This window comes from Leishmania braziliensis, chromosome 36, assembly GCF_000002845.2.
Source record: "Leishmania braziliensis MHOM/BR/75/M2904 complete genome, chromosome 36".
NCBI lineage: Eukaryota > Euglenozoa > Kinetoplastea > Trypanosomatida > Trypanosomatidae > Leishmania > Leishmania braziliensis.
The window spans coordinates 495,642-508,855 of NC_009327.2; the positions used below are offsets into that span (position 1 = coordinate 495,642).

Sequence of the window (13,214 nt, forward strand, 5' to 3'; positions counted from 1 at the left end):
ACGGGGACGGGCGTGTCTCCACGGCTGTCTAGGGGCCACCCACCGGCCGCAGCGGCACCACCTTAGGGGCTGGACGTGCCTCGTCTGTTGCGGGCACATCACTCGCCCATGTCACCCTCTTGTGAGCCCGAGCTGCTGTTACCCTCCTTTCGCAAGGTAACCTTTCTTCCGGCGGGGGGAGCATGCGCAAAGGCGGCGGGATGGGAAGGGGGCGGGGGACGGGGCGGGGAACACAGCGCGACGAGCATCGCCCCTAGGAGGAGCGACTGGAACACCCTTTGTCGACCATTCGGAGTGACCGAGAGCTTCCAGAGCATGACGCGCACCTGGAGCGACGAAGATGAACGCTATCCTGCGCGCTGCTCGAAACGGATCGCTTGCTGAAGCGATACGAAGAAGATATCTGGTCTCAGTAGAGCCCATTAGCGAGAGCGGAGGCGGAGTTCCGACAGTTTCTGGCGGAAAAGCAGCGATTGATGGGCCATTCCCCAACACTTTGAGGAAGGTGAAAGTGCGGCAATCGCGTGCCTTTGTCGCCCTGGCACCTACCCTTTACAGTGGTGAAGTTTTTGTGCCTCCAGCGCATTCAGCTGCCAATGGTCTTCTCGAGATTCAGCTGCGTCACTGGACCTCCTGACTCCCCTTCTCCATTTCCTCCCTCTCCATCAGACTGCCCATTGCGAACACCCACACCCACCCACACAGGAAAGCAGAAAAGAAAGTGACCTCATCAGACTTGCATGACGTCAGTGATCAGCCCTGCAGAAGTGGTGGCGACTCTCGTTGCGACTTCTACCGCCGCCATGGTTTTCTCTGTGCATGTGTGAGTGGGAGCTATAAGCCGCTCGTACGACAACGCGACTTATAGACGTCTGAGGCGCACCGAAGTATCTGCCCGTGTCGTTGGCTAGACAGAACGCCTCGGCTCAAACGTGCCTCTCTCTGTGGATTGACCCATTCCACCTTTGCCGCACCCTTTGTCGTGCGTTCCTGCCCTTTTTCTTTCCTTTCTTTTTTTTTTGCGCGCCCTTTCCCGCGCCTCTGCCCCCTCCCCCCCCCCCCCTCTCTCCCTTCTTCTCTCGTGCTTGCCACCTCTCTGTGAGGCACTCACGACCACGTCGCGGTGAACCCCTGCGTGCCTCTCTTCCTCTCTCAAGCGCCGCTGTCATGTGTGGGTGTATATAAAAGCCTGTGAGTGGGGAGCTCGTCACGCTGGGTCTTCGTTTCTTCGCATCGTGTCTCAGCAGTTTTGTTTCGTTATTGCGTGAAATGTGAACACACAAACGGTTTCGCGTTTGCGCAGAAAAAAATACACACCGGGAACTCCAGCGCTCTGAGCTGCGGTCTCCTAGACCCCGGCGTTTGAGAAGGCATCCACGGTAAGCCGCATCCATTTGTTGTCTTTGTTATTATTTGCGGTGCTTAAAAGATGCAACCGGGCGTCAGCGAGGTGGCCCGCGGCTCGTACAGGACGTTCCACACGTCGGCAAGCGCGGCACGTCGACCCAAAACGGACTACGGCATCCTGCTAGAGGCTAAGCGTCGTAGCGAAGGCACGATCAACCGCAAGAGCGCAAGCACAAGATCGTGCGCTGCGGCAGAGCAGGCAGGACAACGGCTAAGCTCCCCGCGCTGGCGCGGCGTTCGGGAGGCTGGGAATGTGATAGAACCTACAACGACTTGGACGCAAAGGACGACCTCTTTGCTGCCTACCCCTCGTGGTCAGTGTACTCCCATGTTGCAGAACGGCCGAACGTCCCCTCGTGGTGAGCAGCACGTAGGAAGGGCTGTCTCAGATGAGAAGATGGATGACGCTGCCTCCGCACTGCTCTCAGAACTCCAGCAGGTGGTAGTGCGTGTCTCGCATCAGATGGTCGACGAGCGCCGCCGTGCCGCTCAACAGCGCAAGCAGATCGATACGCTTGAGACGATCGTGGCGGAGCAAGACGCGATGCTGGATGCGCTACGAACGCAACACAATGCTGCACAGTACGAGAAAAGCTGCCGTCTGAAATGCTACCAGAACGAGTTGCGTTGCCGGGGTGTCGATTCTGTTCAGCCAAAGGGGTACAATCGTGAGAGGTGCCGCACATCGGAATGGCGCATTTCAGCTGCGCAAGTGGACGACTGTGTCTGCGCTGAGTTCCGCCGCCTCTCGCCCATTTACGAGTCATCTCCTTTTAGCGGGTTTGACGAGGTAAGTCCCATTATCGCTGCCGTGTTGCGGTCACTGGCGACGCAGGTACTTCAGCTGCGGTGCGCGGCGAGAGAAAACGAAGTAAAAGCAAGCAGTCTCTCAAGAGGTGAATCATCGTTTGCGTTTCAGCTTCCTGCTGGATCCGCGCCCCTTGTAACTGCACCAGCAGTTTCGTCTCCCTCTGTTATGCTGAGCTTCAACAGGCACGCCCCCGCTGCCAATCGCAGCAACGCAAGCGCCGTGGACCGCGTGAAGCCCACGATGGCTCCAGAAACGCAAACAAAAGCTTCCATGTCTGCAACACCCGCAGCAGGACCGCACCATGCCTCTTTGGGGAGTGCTAGTCTCACAATTGGTGAGGAAGAGAAGTTGTTCTGCGTCGATATGGGCGCCGGCATGAATACCACAGTCCGTGCAGCAGCACGCCCCGCGTCAGAGGCGAGCGTATCAGTGTCAAACTCCGTGTGCGAGGATGCAGCCTCCATCCTGTCGGACATACGTGCTCGCTACGGTCTGTAGCGGAGAAGAGTGCGGCCTTCGGAAGCGAAAATGCGGCGTACAGAGGAAGAGATACTTTGGGAGAAAGCCGTGCCACAACGAAAAGCGGGAATCTGTGACTCGTGTTTGGTGGGCGTATGCGCTGGCATACCGTCCAATGGATGGTGTGCATTTGGAAAGTCACATTGCCGCTGGGGTGACTGGCGTGCGGGAGCGCGCGCGCACACACACACACATACGCACGATCAGTCACAGTCTTCTTTGTGCTTCTCTTTTTGTTGTTGTTTCTAGACGCTTACGAGTATGTAGATTGTAAAGTTATTTTGCCTGAGCACGAACAGACACGCGCACGCACGTACAGCTACATGGCTTGAGCCTATCGCATCGAGCTAAAATCCGCTTGCTTGCGTCGCTCGTTGTGGCGGTATTCGAGCTGTTAAGTTGCAGTCTACTGGTTGATGACTGGAAGTTCCGCATTCATACGGCTGGGCGGTGGTGGCTTCGCCTCTGTGCATGCCACCCATCTTAATCGCTTGTATGGGTCCGTACTTTGTTTCAGTTTTGCTACCCTTTTAACCTTTTTTCTCATCCCCTCCACGCGTGGAAAAAAAAATCGACGAAACTGCTCGTATGGGTGATGCCCCAGTTTTGCTAGAGACTCCTTGTTGTCTTCGAGGTTGGTGGTCTACACGTCATAACTGATAGCGCGCGCACCCATCCGGTGTCTACGCTGCACATACACAAGCACAGGCCTCTACAGACCGACACGTCTCTTGTGCTTCAGCACTGTTGGTGTCAATGTGGAAAACGGGGAGGCCCAGAACGAGCGCCGCATCTGCAACATTCCAAGTCTCTTCTCGGCAGGTAATGTGTTGCCGTGCTGTCTTACGCACCCGCTCGTCCTTCGTATCTGGCATCGCTTCCACGCATGGCTGTGTGCCGCTCGTAGCAGTGCGTCGGTGGTGCGTGACAACACGACAACGCGGCTCCGCCCCATCTGGTGCACCGTCCACAGATGGAGAGGCGGTCGTTCGTGCTGCGAAGTGGAACTCGTCAAACTTCGAGGAGCGACTGGGTTTCTCTGCTGGGGAGACTATCACGGAGGAGCGTCTGAAGCGCCACTACTACCTTCTCGCTAAGCACTACCACCCCGATACGGCTGCGGGAAGCGCCGGCAGCAGCGGCGCAACGCACAATAGCCAGGCAAGCGCTGGCAGTGAGGGGGCTTTCCAGAACATAAAAGAAGCCTATGATGCCATCAACGGGACGCTGAAGCGAGGCGGTCGGTGGGGCGGAAATACCTCAGGAGGCTCTCCTGCGGCAGAATTCGCCAAGGGTTTTGAGTACTCGGATGGAGCACGACGTCGCGCTCAGATGCGACTCCTTGGCGACGCGGTCCTGCTCTTTATGTTCACGACAGTGGCCTTTATTATGATTGTAAGCGGTCACAACAAGTCACGGATGCAGTCTCGCTACCTTTGGCACCTGGTTGGGATCTTCTTTATAATTCAGCTCTTCCCAAGGCTGTTGGCCGCGGCCATCCTCTTCGCTGCGCATTCGTCGTATCTGCTTGAGAGGGCGACGCTGCAGGAGCAAGCTGCTATCTCGCTCATCGTGGAGAGGACTGAGAGAGCCTGCTCTGTGAAACTGGACGGTCTCAGTGCCGAGGCGCAGCCTCACGTTGTCGTCCAAGTAACCACGACAGCAGAGAGCAATGCAGCAGCTGTAGAAGCGGTGTCCTCGACTCTCACCTTCGACAAGGGCATCACAGCATTCACGCTCCCTGTGCCTGTGGATTCGAGCTCCGTCTACTACATCAAAGTAGTGGATGAGGCGCGCAAGATAGTGCTGGTGGATCGGGCGCTCTCGGCCGGAATGCAGGCCCCGGCCTAGCGCACGGCAATCACTCTCGACTTCGCCTCTGTGATATTCACATAACCGACCCTCTTCGCCCCCGCCACCTCGAGTCAAGCTAGTGCGGTAGGTCCGCTGCTTGCGGGAATCAAGTATAGGAGGAAGGTCTGCCGGGGTATGAGGCACATGGGACGGGTACGTAAGAATCTTGAATTTGCTTCACCTTCCAGCATCTGTGCCGCGGTGTTCACATCACATTTTTATGGCTTAACGCGCTTATTTTTTGGGGGGATTTCATTGTGTCACTGTGCGTGTGTCTTCACAGAGTCCGCCGTCGCTTCTTTGGAGCTCGTAAAAGTAACTGCAGTTGCACCCCTCTCGCTGACCCTCTACCCCTCGCACTTTTTCTACGCGATGTGTGGAGGAGGAAGGAATCTGTACCAGTCATAGCAGAATTCTCTGGATAGCTGAGATGAGGAAAAACACGCAAAAAAAAGCAAAATATCACAGCGACAACACTCAATCTTCCTTGTTTCGCGAAGACTGGAGGTTTCACTGTCACAGCTGAAACCTTTTTCTGTTCCCTCGTCTCTCCTCTGACCCTTCCGCCCTGTGATTTACTCGCAACGACAGAGGCGCGCGCGAGGTGCTGCACGTGTATGCTGTGCGTGGTTTTTGCGCGCTTGCGCGGACTAGGCTCCATTGTTGTACGCCCCTCTCCCCCTTCCGCTCATCTCCCTGTATCCTCACCACGAATCTCCTCTTGGCGTCAGGAATCCTTCCCCTTTTTCCTCCCCTGAGCGGTGAAGGCCACACGCGCGCCAGAACAGAAAATAATCATAAAACATAGGCTGACCTACGTAGCCACCTTCATTAACGGAGAAAGCGGATCCGCGCTTTCGGCACTGCCTGTGTGTTCGGTGCTGTCCATTTCATATGTTACATAACGAACTGTAATCATGTCGTCAGCGCCGTCCACGCTCCCGGCGGATCAGCAGCGCCTGTTCGACCGGATGAATCGTGAATACTCAAATCGAGAGTACAGCAAGGCGCTGCGCACATCGGAGAGTATTCTCAGCATCGTTCCAGATCATGTGGACACGTTTGCCGGCCGCGGGCTTGTCCTGTACAACATGGACAGACAAGAGGAAGGCTACGAATCCATTAAGCAGGCCATTCTCCTCAACCCCAAATCGATGGTAGCCTGGCACGCGTTAGGCATGTGCCAGCGGCTCGATAAGAAGTTTGGCGAGGCACTCAAAGCGTTCAAGCGTGCGTTAACCTTTGATCCGACGAACACAGAAGTTCTGCGCGATTTGGCGTCGGTGTGCATTCAACTGCGGGACTGGCCTCTGTTCCTTGAGGCGCGCGAGAAGATGGTCATGGCAAAGGCGAGCGTGCGTGCAAACTGGGTGGCACTCTCATGCGGCCACCGCATTCTAGGCCACAGCAGGATTGCCGCAGCTGTCATGGACACCATGGCGTCCATCATGGACACTGGTGACACTCCCGTCGAAGTGAGCGAGGCACAGTTGTATCGTGTTGAGCTCGAGCTGGAAAGCGGGGCTCCACAGCGTGCGTTGGAGCTACTTAAAAAACACGACATCGACATAATCGACGTGGAAACCAAGTTGCTGCTGCGCGCCAAGGCGCACGCGCAGCTCGGTCAGCGGAATGAGGCAGAGAAGCGCTACATGGAGGTGATTGCGATGGGTGTATCGGAGGCGGACAGCATCGCAGCACTGGCTCACCTGCAGAAGATCCCTCTCGACCGTTACCTTCGTCCGGCTGTGGGGTACACGGAGAAGTACATGGAGATCATTGACCGTGTGCTGAAGGCCTACCCAAAGTGCGACTACGCAAAACGTCACGCGCTGGACTGTGGGCCAATCGGAGAGTTCAGTGAGCGCCTCGCTGTTTTCGTCACCCCCTACATCCAGCGCATGATTCCGTCTTTGTTCAGCGTGCTCAAGTCGCTGTACGTGGATGCCGAGCGAGCGGCAAAAATGGGTGACTTCTTCGCGACGCTGGAGCAGGAGCTTGAGGCGAAGGACTTCTCCCGTTTTGGCGGGGAGGCGAGCCCATGCTACATTCTCTGGGTGCGCACGTTTCTCGCATCGCACTACCGCCGCACCGGCGACTACGCGCTGGCCCATGCCTACATTGAAAAAGCTATCGCCCACACACCGACACTAGAACTGCTTTACCTGGAAAAGGCAAAGATTCTTGCACGAGAGGGCAAGACAGCTGAGGCCGCCGAGCAGGCAGATATGGCGCGGAGGTTGGACTTGCAGGACAAGTACTTAAATAGCAAGGCAGCCAAGTACTACTTCCGCGACAACCAGGTGGAGAAGGGGGAGGCAACGATGCAGCTCTTCTACAAACCGTCCGTAGTGGCGGGTGACACCTACCTCACAGCACTCGAGTCACAGTGCTATTGGTATGAGCGCGAGGTAGGAGAGGCCTTCTACCGAAAGGGTGACTACATCTCTGCCTTGCAGAACCTTCTCATGTTCGAGCGGCACCACGAGCAGAACCACTGCGAGCTCAGCGACTTCCACAACTACGTCTTTCGGCGCAACACAATGCGCCCCTGGTTTGACGTGTTGGACTGCGACGACAACATGGGTCGAAACAAATTCTTCTTGAAGTTTTGTCCCGCCATTGTGCGCACTTACATGCGCATCCACGAGAACGGTGAGGAAGCCGTGCGGGCGGCGCACGTACCGCGGCCAGAGCTGAAGTTTGATGAGGTTGCCGCAGGCGAGGTGAAGCGGGTGAAGCAGTTGCACGCGGACTACTACATGAGTGACGTGGACCTGTCAGAGCCTCTCGTCAAGGCGAGTCGCTACATGGGCCACCTCCTGGACCACCGCAACGCCGAAGCCAGTACGCACACGCTCGCCATCGAGCTGTACACGGCGGCCGACAAGCCTCTCCTTGTCGCTCGTGCGCTTCTCGCGCTTCACCGACAGCAGTACAACAAGACGAGGGATCTTGTCATGGCCTTCAAGACCGGGCTGTACACCACCACAACAATGGACCCTCGCGTTCGGGCTATTGTGGATGAGATCCTTACCATTGTATCGGTGTAGTTGAAAACTGTGGACTCCTATACTCACCGCGAACCCAAAAGAGTGGGAGAAGCTCCTTGGTCCGTGGCGGAGTGAGGGGTTTCCCTTCTGTTGTGATGGATCGCGTGTGCGTGTGCGTGTATCTTTGGGTGCACACCTTCGGTTCTGTTAATTTCGTAATGCGGCGACACACTGTTCTCTTCCCAGTGTGATCTCTTTCTTCTCTTTTTTTCAAGCAACTAACCCCCTTCCCTCTTTCTCTCCCCCCCCCCCCCCACACACACGCACACGTACTTGAGCACTGCCTGAAGGATAGAATAGCGAAGCGCTCTCCATCTCTTGGACGTCGTGTAACGACGAGGCTATGGGCAGTGACGCTAACAAACTTGCTTAGTTGTGAGTGCGGGAGAGCGGGGGGGGGGGAGGGGGAAGGACAGCAGCAGGTGCTGCGATAAGTGTCGTGCACGGAGAGTGGCAACAAAGGGTGTGGTGCAAATTTTGGCGTAGGGTTGCCAAAAAGGTGCATGTGTTCCCACGCCTACTAGGACTCACAGAAGACTGGATACTTGACATTCCCTGGCTCCATATCGAGTTCCTAGCAGCTGACATGCTGAGTGCGAGCTAATTCACCTTCCTTCTGCTGTTTCTCTATTATAATCGACTGAAACTAACGCATCTGCCTCCCTGTGTCTGTGCGTTGTTCGTTTCCTCCTTACGAGAACCCATCGCCTCCTGCACAATGTACATGCGAAGGATACACACTGTTGCGCCACAGGGAGTTGTTAACAAAATAGAAAGCACAGCGAAAGCACGAAAAGAGACAATGCCAAGGTTGTGCGTGGAGTATTCCAAATCAGGACGGGCCAAGTGCTCGAACACGTCATGTGGTAAAAAAATTGAGAAACATGAGCTACGCATCGGGACCGAGGTGATCATGCAATTTAGGGACGAGGAAATCGAGTCCTGGAAGTGGCGCCACCTCTGCTGTTTTACGGAGCGACAGCTGAGCAACGCAAAGGAGACTGGTGACATCGACGCCATCCAAGGCGAGGACGATCTAGCACCTGCCGATAAGGCGCTCTTGCAGGAGATGCGTGAAGGTAGGTTGGTGGGTGACACGTCCATCCTTGGACGCATCGGTGACGTCACACACTCCCCTGTTGCCGACGAACTGAAGGGAAAGGGCGGCAAGGTCGCCAAGTCAAAGGCGAAGGCAAGCCTCTCTGCTGACAATAGGGGCTCACCTTCCGCTACTGCTGGCGAGAAGCGACCACGTTTGCCGCTTCGCAAAGCAAACATGGCGAATGCGACGACGAAAGATGATGATGCTGATTCCGAAGCGACAGACGAGTACGAAGTAGCTGTTGAGACTGTGACAGGAAATCTGAAGTGCCCGTACGGCGCCAATTGCTTTCGCACAAACCAGGAGCACTTCCGGCAGTACACACATGGCGATGAGAATGGCACCGCAGCGGATGCTGCAGTACCGTCTGACCACAGCGGCGCCAAACTCAAACCTGTGATTAAGCGAAAAAAGACATAGCACGGTGTGCGGCAACACTGCACCCCTTATCCCCCTGACTCACGGAGGCTCTGCCGGTTCGGTTTGGCTAGGGCGAGTGAGGGAGGTAATATCGCCCAGAGCACCAGTCAATGACGCGTTATGCCGTGCTGCCAGTATCGCTCCACGGTAGTGGCATCAAACTCTCCTGCTTTATCTTGACCTTTGGAACGGCTAGTTCAGTCTGTGGCCAGTGCCGGTGACATGGGTCGTGTGGCTCTTTGTCCAATGGAGACTCTCGCCAAAGACGATCTCACGGGGGTAGCACTATATATTTGACCAGCAGCAGGTGGATTCACTTCTCCAGCATCGCCCTCCATCCTCTTCTCCCTTCCCCCTCGCTCGTACTTTCTGCGCATCTTCTTCAGCGTCGTGGCATCAGGGCAGTGGGGTCTTGGAACGGTGCCGCAGTCGTCTGAATCGCCGTGGGCATGCCGTCGTGTGTGTGTGTGTGGCTGTGTCTCGACGACGCGAGCAGTGGTCACCGGCGCGCCGGCTTTCTGCCGTAGAGGATTTGGGCACACAAGCGCCAGCAAAACTGCTTGCTCGTCCTTGCGAGTGATATTTGGCCTCTCCACTTTCCTTGCTGAGAAAGCGACTCGGTGGTGGGAGTGCTTCTCCATGCTTGGGCGAGAGAAGCTTGTACAGGGTCTTTGGCCACTTGATTTATCGGAGGAAAGATCATTTGAGCCCAAGCCAAAGAGAAAGTCAGAAAGCCCGAAGCCATACCCGCGCCAACAGCAAAGCATAACCTGCAGCACCACCCATTATTTGCCCTTGCGTTCTTCCATCGCCACCTTCCGCGTGATGTTATTTTCGTTCTTCAGAGTTTCTTTCAACTACACTCCGTCGTTGCTCTCTTTTCAGTCTCTCTTTCCATCCTGGCGCCCTTTTTCTCGGGGACGCATCCGCGCAAGCGCAGTTTGCCCGTGTTTTTCCGCGGGGAGGGGCGGACCCGCCCCTCCCTCCACCCCCACCGATATCATCTGCGCCGGCGCCCAGGGGGCATCCGCGCTTCCAGGAAGCCGCACCGAGCCTTCTCGAAAAGAGCCTAATGAGCGACGTGTAATCTCCATGCACTGAGGCTGCTTAGCTCAATGGCAGAGCGCCGTCCTAGTAAGACGGAGGTCAGGGGTTCGATCCCCCTAGCGGCCTATGTTTTCTTTAGCTGCTTCCGTCGACGTTGATTTTGGAAAGTGTTGGGAATAGGGGGCGTGCTGAACCTTCTGTAGCTCAATTGGTAGAGCATGTGACTGTAGAGTTCGCAGGCATCACAGGGTCGCTGGTTCGATTCCGGCCGGAAGGACACTTTTCCCCCACCCACACGCAGGGAAGGTGGCCCTACGCACCGCAAAGGTAGCGGGAGCCGCCGCGTGTATCGCGCGCCCGTGCCACGCGGTCGATAGAAGCTACTTTTTTCTTGTGTGCCTCCTCGGTTCATCATCCGCAGTGTTCTCCCGATCTTGGGATGCGGCGCGCCATGTTCAGCTGTGTTTGTAACATCGCCTGCGCACAGTGATCAAGCATTTCGAAGCATGGGAACTGGGAGCGACGCCGCCTGCCGGGGAGGAAAGGGGGCTCGCTGTCTTTTGTATCCGCCGATGTTGTTGTTGAGGAGGAGAGGGCGGATCTCTGGATGCCTCGCCTGCATCTCCGAAAGAGCAAAGACGAATGAAAGGAACAAGGAAACGACATGTGACAAAGTAAGCATCGCTGCTGACATCTCCGCACAGGGGGAACAAAACTACCAAAGGCACGAGTCGCATAGCTCGTAACAGCCTACGTCCTCCGCGCGCCGCCAGAGTGAGAGAGCAGCGGAGTCTCAGGGGTTGATGGGCATGTATATATATATATATATGTTTTCCCGCCGTTACCTAGATTCCTTTTCCCATCTTCAAGACCGTGATGACGAGCGAACACCTCAGTGCACAGGGCACCCCCACGTTGCGCCGGGACGCAGGGCGGCCTTCCCACCCTCGCCAATGCGCCGAACCGCTGCTGGCGGTGGCAGAGCCAGGCGGCCCACCACGTGGAGAGGTCAGGGCGGCGTGTCGCTGCGGATGTCGGCGGTGGGGTTCGGCGCAGCGCGCGCCCACCGCCGCCCCGCACCACCCGATCGGAGCCTGTGGCAGAGCGGGATCGGGCCCCTGCCGGCTGGGCAGGGTGTGGGCAAGTTGGAAGGAAAAGGAATTAATTCGTGACCAAAATGCGGGGGCAGAGAGGGAGGGTACGTAATACACGTTGCACCACTCGCGTTAGTTAAGGGAATACCCAGAGGACTGGGTCCACCGAACGTAGGAAGGAAAGGGGCTGGAAAACAATACGTAGCCTTTCAACATCCCCTCAAAAACGTGCCTGTGATGAGCCCGTACAAATACATAGAGCCCAAAGGGAGGCTAACGAAACGAGATGGGGAGAAAACAGAAAATGCCAGCGAGGAAGGCAGGCGGCGCGCGGTGGCAGTAGTGGCGGGTGCTTTGAACAGGCGTCGGGGGCCCGTGTCTGGCATGCAAAGCTCCGCCCCGTTCCTTCGGTCGCTAGGCGCAAGTGTGAGATTACGTTCCGGATGTCTTCACAGAAAAGGGGCACCACCGCAATTGTCGTCAAAAGACATCTAGTTTGCTTCTTGGGTTGGTCTTTGATTGAGTAATGATATGCTGTCTTCTCGCATCGAAGAGGAACCGCACACAGCAGCTTGTGCTGGGAGTAAACTGATGCCCCCCAAATGCCGTTCGTAGCTTGACATCGACAACGAGGGCGGCTAAGGCGACTCACGGTACTGCAAGAGAATAGGCCACCCGCATGAAAAGGGGTTGGCGCGAGGTAAACCAAACTGTACGAACACTGTTCTAGACGACCACTACCCGTGTGCTGAACGCCACGGCAGCATTTCACAGCCACTTTCCCTTTCCTCCAAGAGGGGTGTGATTGGCCCAAGGCCTCACAGCGTCCCACAACGAGCACCAACGGGGTGGGGTGGGTATACGGCGCACCACACCTGTGGGTGTGTGGGGGGGGGGGGGGTGGCATTGCATGGCGGCCGTTCACCCCATCACGCAGTCCTGGGAAAACGGCGGCGAGACAGCTTGCACCGTGGATGAGTAATGACAGATGAAGATGGAGACAAGCAGGTGAACAACGAGGACCCTCGACCGAAGCGAATCCACAACGTACAGAGAGAGGTGCGGTGGCATACTGTCGGGAAGTCCCAGAAGACAAACAGCAAAAGAGGATAGAACAGCATGGAACAGAAGAAATCAGAGAGCACACGAGCAAGACGGCATGGAGAACAATTCAGCGTTTTTATGTTTTCAAAGCACAAGCACTTCCTGGTTGTATGTTTGTTTGGTGATGGCGGGTGACTTGACGGTGTCCTCAAAGGTGGCTGTGGAGAAAAGCAAAGTGGCAGGAAAACAGTTCAATGGAGACACAAAAGAAAGTGGGGCGAGACAATGAATCAGCATCGCAGTCAGCAGGGCCCCAGATTTTTCAGCAACAAAGACAAACAAAGTGAGGACAGCAGGCAGTAGGTGAAAGCAAGGATCTTTTAGTGTCTCCTCTCAGTTTCTAGCGCAATCCATCCCTGCAAGTTACTACGCACCACCAAATCTGATTCATTGGGCCCAAGAGAGAGGCAAAAGAGGTGAAACACACACACAGAGAAAGGACGAGCCCTGTACACCCGCACACGCAGATCCAAATGCCGCTCATTGTCTTCACACAGTAGCAAATCCGCACAGCTGCCCGCCTGTCGCCTGAGCGAACAACAGAGGCACAGGCGACATGACCACAATAGCCTGCTGCGTGTGCGTGTGTGTGTGTTGCCCCGCTCCGTCCGGCGACATTTACGAGTACCAAAGACAGGTGTCCAATGGGGCACAAAACAATGAAAAAGAAGGAAGCGCGTGAGACGGCGGTGTCATGTTACGAAGAGGTGAGGGTGCTGCGGAAAGTTTCATAGAGCAGCTGTACACTGATAAAGGGGCGGCAAAATACAAAAGTGAAGGAGTGAAGGGACCAAACAAGCATG

General features: G+C 56.1%; 4 protein-coding genes across 4 annotated transcripts; all 4 read left to right on the forward strand.

The window, feature by feature from the left end:
* Positions 1 to 1,429: 1,429 nt before the first annotated feature.
* LBRM_35_1430 (conserved hypothetical protein) lies at positions 1,430 to 2,716 on the forward strand (the record flags this gene model as incomplete). The annotated part of the gene is made up of 1 exon (XM_001568714.1): positions 1,430 to 2,716. One exon carries the CDS (start codon positions 1,430 to 1,432, stop codon positions 2,714 to 2,716), a length of 1,287 nt encoding a protein of 428 aa, XP_001568764.1.
* An 846-nt stretch (positions 2,717 to 3,562) lies between these two features.
* On the forward strand, positions 3,563 to 4,588 carry LBRM_35_1440 (conserved hypothetical protein; the record flags this gene model as incomplete). The annotated part of the gene is made up of 1 exon (XM_001568715.2): positions 3,563 to 4,588. The coding sequence occupies one exon, from the start codon at positions 3,563 to 3,565 to the stop codon at positions 4,586 to 4,588; it is 1,026 nt and encodes a 341-aa protein (XP_001568765.2).
* Positions 4,589 to 5,508: 920 nt separating this feature from the next.
* On the forward strand, positions 5,509 to 7,644 carry LBRM_35_1450 (putative N-acetyltransferase subunit Nat1; the record flags this gene model as incomplete). The annotated part of the gene is made up of 1 exon (XM_001568716.2): positions 5,509 to 7,644. The coding sequence occupies one exon, from the start codon at positions 5,509 to 5,511 to the stop codon at positions 7,642 to 7,644; it is 2,136 nt and encodes a 711-aa protein (XP_001568766.1).
* A 718-nt stretch (positions 7,645 to 8,362) lies between these two features.
* Positions 8,363 to 9,166, forward strand: LBRM_35_1460 (conserved hypothetical protein; the record flags this gene model as incomplete). Its single annotated transcript, XM_001568717.1, has 1 exon — positions 8,363 to 9,166. The coding sequence occupies one exon, from the start codon at positions 8,363 to 8,365 to the stop codon at positions 9,164 to 9,166; it is 804 nt and encodes a 267-aa protein (XP_001568767.1).
* Between the last annotated feature and the right edge of the window lie 4,048 nt (positions 9,167 to 13,214).